The sequence below is a fragment of the Medicago truncatula genome, chromosome 3 (assembly GCF_003473485.1).
Source record: "Medicago truncatula cultivar Jemalong A17 chromosome 3, MtrunA17r5.0-ANR, whole genome shotgun sequence".
In the NCBI taxonomy this organism is placed as follows: Eukaryota; Viridiplantae; Streptophyta; class Magnoliopsida; order Fabales; family Fabaceae; genus Medicago; species Medicago truncatula.
The window spans coordinates 50,350,937-50,355,318 of record NC_053044.1 but is presented as its reverse complement, the minus strand read 5'-3'; the positions used below and the strand labels follow the sequence as shown (position 1 = coordinate 50,355,318).

Here is a 4,382-nt window from a genome sequence, read left to right as displayed (position 1 = left end):
GATGGAAGAAGAAGAAAGTAAATAAATTTGGTGTTAGTGATACACTATAAAATCTGATAGACCTCCGTAATCTAACAATCTCTTCTTTTAGGGGATTAAAATTATCAAAATTGCACCAAATTGAATAAAAGAAATAAGTTAAGGGACGTGTTTGAGAAAGTTAAGATTTATGGGACCAAATTGAATAAAAGAAATAAGTTAAGGGACCGACAGATCAATTAAATCTTTTTTTTGTTTAAATCAAATTTGACTCCAATCAGATTATAATTATATTTTTCAATTAGAAAACCATTAAAACTTGAATATAAGTGAAGGAATCAAAGTTTAAACCTTCCTTAGGGTGCTCGGTTTTTTTATCAATTGAATTAAGATTTATAAACCTTCATTTATTTTTTAGGGTCAATAGGTCTTTACCTCATGTAATATGATTTATTTTCGGTTTTCCCCGTGTAAAATTTTTATTTTGATTCACCCCATATAAAATATTTTTGTTTTGATTTACCACCGTAATAGGCCAAACAAAAACAAAAATTTGTTGAAAAAAAATAAAATTGGTTTTTGTTTGGCCTATTAAAGGGTAAATCAAAACAAAAATATTTAACAGGGTATGAATCAAAATAAAAATTTTACAGAAGAGAAAACAAAAAATAACATATTACATGAAGATAAAAACTTATTAACCCTAATTTTTAATGTGCCAAATGGAGAAAATGTTCACTGAATGGTCAAAGTAGTAGACATATGCAGCAGCTGTAAAACATATATCCGACGTGGAGAACCACGTAAGATTTATGGTTGACCAAGCAGATGGGGTATCACGTGTCAGGGTATTGACAAGTAACAACGTCATCACCGTGCCCGATCGTAAACGCAACCACCGCAATCTTGTCAGATTATCACGTGGATTTCTCATGCATCCTTAATCCCTGAATTTCTTTTTTCTTTCCATTTTCTATTTCTACTTGCTACGTAATTTACACACAACTCTATGCACTTTCTTTCCCCAGTGCAGAGACACCTCATGTTTCAACTTTTGCTCGGAAGTTGGGGTGGCCAATCATGCTCTCATTCGAAGAAATTATATATATATAAAAAAGATTAATTATGGTTATAGTTTGTGCAAATATGTTTCGTTTTGGTTTTAGTTTATGTGATTTTTTTCTTTTGTTTTTGGTCCCACAAAAATTTTTATTCTTAAAAATAGTCTCTGAGGGAATATTTTCAAAAATAAAAAATTTTGCAGGAACCTTTTTAAAATACAAAATATTTTGCAGGGATCAAAACTACAAAATGAGTTCAGTTATCATGTGTCACGTATGCAAATCATCAAAAAATGAGGTCAGGGACTTTTTTAAAAAACAAAAAATTTTGTAGGGCCAAAAACAATTTTTTTTTACAGAAACTAAAACCAAAACGATACATATTTGCAGAGACTAAAACCATATTTTAGCCTATAAAAAATCCTTTGATGTTAATCTAAGATATTATGGAATATTAATTTAGACCTAAAAAGGTTTTTATATGTAGAATGCAAACTTTATAATATCCTGGGTGTTTGTTTTCACTGATCAATAAAACTGCAGTAAAAAACTTTTCATTGAACACACACTTTGGTTTTTCTATATATTTTGCAAACAAAACATCTAAATTGATATTTGTTTAAATATATAATTGGGTCATTTAAAAGATATTTTCTGAACAGATTAAATGCAAAATGATTTGTTCCAAGTTTTATTTTAGATATTATTTCTGTTGGGTATCATCACTTGCAAGTTTACTCATTAACTAATTTTCATTGTTTGTTGTATAAATTATCCATAATCTTTTAAGGGTAATCTAAGCCTCACCAAAAATTAAAGGTTTGAAAAAATTGATATTGTCAATTAATTATTATCATCAACTTATTCAAATATTTAATGTAATTATAACTATTTTTATGTCACACAAATACTCCTATTTTATTTTATAAAAAAAGTCACACAAATACTTTTTTTTTTGGGGAAAGGCAAGCCACACAAATATACTAATTAATTGTAATTTGTGGGTAATTTTTTTAGATTAAAATTAAATTAAAAACACCTCAACTCTTTTAGCCTCAGAATCCAAGACCAGTTTGTTTCCCGTAGTGGCCGTACATATGTACCCAACGGCGGGAGCTTAAATTTTTTGTGTACCCATATTAAGCACACTGCTCCCCTGTCTCTCTCCTCCTACAAAAATGTTTGATAATTAAGAAACATAACATTTGATATACTACAATTTTAATTTTTTAAGAATTTTTATAACAGGTGTTATACTTATATTGTGTACTAGTGTTTATCTAATAAAAATATAACACGTGAAATAAAAAATTAAAACAACATTTAATAATTAAATAAATCAATAAAAAATATATAAATAATTTCTTCCATTCCTCCAAAAAAATAATTTCTTCCATTATTTATTCTATCAACATTAAAATTAATATAATATCACTAGAGTTTCTTTCAAAAAAAATATAATATCACTAGAGTTATCTTCTATTCCTCTGTCTTTAAATTACAATTTTTCTTCTCTGACATGCCCACACTCGCTCCAATATTTTAATTAAGAAAATATTCACAAAGAACAATATTTTAGATGTACCAAAGTACAATTCACCAAAAATAAATAAATATGAAATTGGACATAATTTTTTTTACACTTTACAAAAGAGTAAGGAAAAATATTAGAGATTAATCCATTTATTGATAACATATTAGTACAACTGGAATTTCACACCAGATCCATGGATTAAGAATTTAAGATGAATGGTAAGAGTTAATTAACGAGATATCATGCATGATGAACAGGACGAAATACATGAAATTGGTACCACCAAATTAAGATAAATATTCTAGATAGACTAAGGTGCTAAACCTTAAAATAAAGTACTATTTAATTGATTGATCACACTTATACATGATAATTAAACCCTAATCAATGAAATTTATCACCCATAACGATCAACATTACGATCTTGGTAATTAGGCTTAGGCAATGAAACAGGGAACCCTAATCCTGAACCAGCAACTGTCCTGTTACTGTTGGCTCCTGAAGCACGTTCCTGCAGTGACTTAAGTTGTGTCTTGAGAAACTTAACATAATGAATAGCTTCATCCAACATTGATGCAGTATCCATTTTAGTTCCACCTGGTACCATTCTTTGCAGTATTCTTATTTTCTCGCTTATTCTTTCTCTTCTGTGTCTAGCTGCTATACTCTGAGGATCTTTTGAAATCTTCACGTTTCTTCTCTTTGGTGGTTTTACGGATTCAGGGTCTATGTAAATTGGTTGCATAGCTGCTATTCTGAATATCATCTCCCTCATCGCCGCCATCGAGTTTCGTTTCTCTGATGGCGATGCAGTACCATAATGGTTCGTATTCGGAGCAATCTCGTTGCTCGAATTCGAAAACATTAACGGTGTTGTTTGTTGTTGTTGGAACATTAATGGTGTAGAGTTGTTATTGGTGAAATAGATTGTGTTTGTATTTGTGGTGGATTGTGAAGGTAAGTGAGTGAATGATGAAGATGAAGACCATGGTATTTGATTAGGAGGGTTATCTATTAAATCTGCAAGAGGACGTGTATTGTTAGAAGCATTTGAAGTGCCATAGAATTGTTGATCTGACGGTGGAAATTGATTGATGGTGTTGTTATTACCGTTAGATGAAGAAAATTCAGGGAGTTGCATCATCATCATTAACATCATGTCAATTTGTTCCTCTGATGATGATGAAGATGACTTTAACTGGTTACAGTCCATTTTCAGGGACAGAAGGGTTAAGAGGAAGAAGTGAAACTAGAAACAAAAGATGAAGAGGGAGGGAAAGGAGAAAAAGATGGACAAGTATTTAAAGGGTAACTGAAAAAACAGAGAAAAACAGAAGATGAGCAGAGGAATGGAAAAGAGGAGAGAGAGTTTTATCAGAGAGTGAGTGAAGGCCTCTCTGCTAGATAGATTGGTGAGAAAGAAGCAAGAAAGCAGGGTGAAAAATGAATAAAATAGTGATATCGGGAACAGGCAACAGCAAAGTAACACTTTTGAGGCGGTGACTCTCTACATGTTAATTTGTACATATCAATTCATCATATATATAACATTGTACAGTGAGGCAATAGTATGTCATAATATTTATGTTTTGAATCCTATGTATGATATTGATAAGTTATTTGTAGTCAAGGTAATTTGACATAGGTCTAGCATGTTTTTTTAAACCAATATAATCAAGTGTGTTTTTAGGCGTGATCGAACAAAAACAATGGGCCGAGCATGAACAGTGTCTGCCGATATGGATGTTGACACGCTCAAGTCAGTATGAGAGCAAAGAGGAAGAGGTATCAAGTGGAAAGAGTTGTGT

General features: G+C 30.9%; 1 protein-coding gene across 1 annotated transcript; it reads right to left on the bottom strand.

Annotated features, from left to right (window-relative positions):
- Positions 1 to 2,761: 2,761 nt before the first annotated feature.
- LOC11420909 (transcription factor HEC2) lies at positions 2,762 to 4,070 on the bottom strand. Its single transcript, XM_003603005.4, has one exon. It carries the CDS (start codon positions 3,785 to 3,787, stop codon positions 2,972 to 2,974), a length of 816 nt encoding a protein of 271 aa, XP_003603053.1. The 5' UTR covers positions 3,788 to 4,070; the 3' UTR covers positions 2,762 to 2,971.
- Between the last annotated feature and the right edge of the window lie 312 nt (positions 4,071 to 4,382).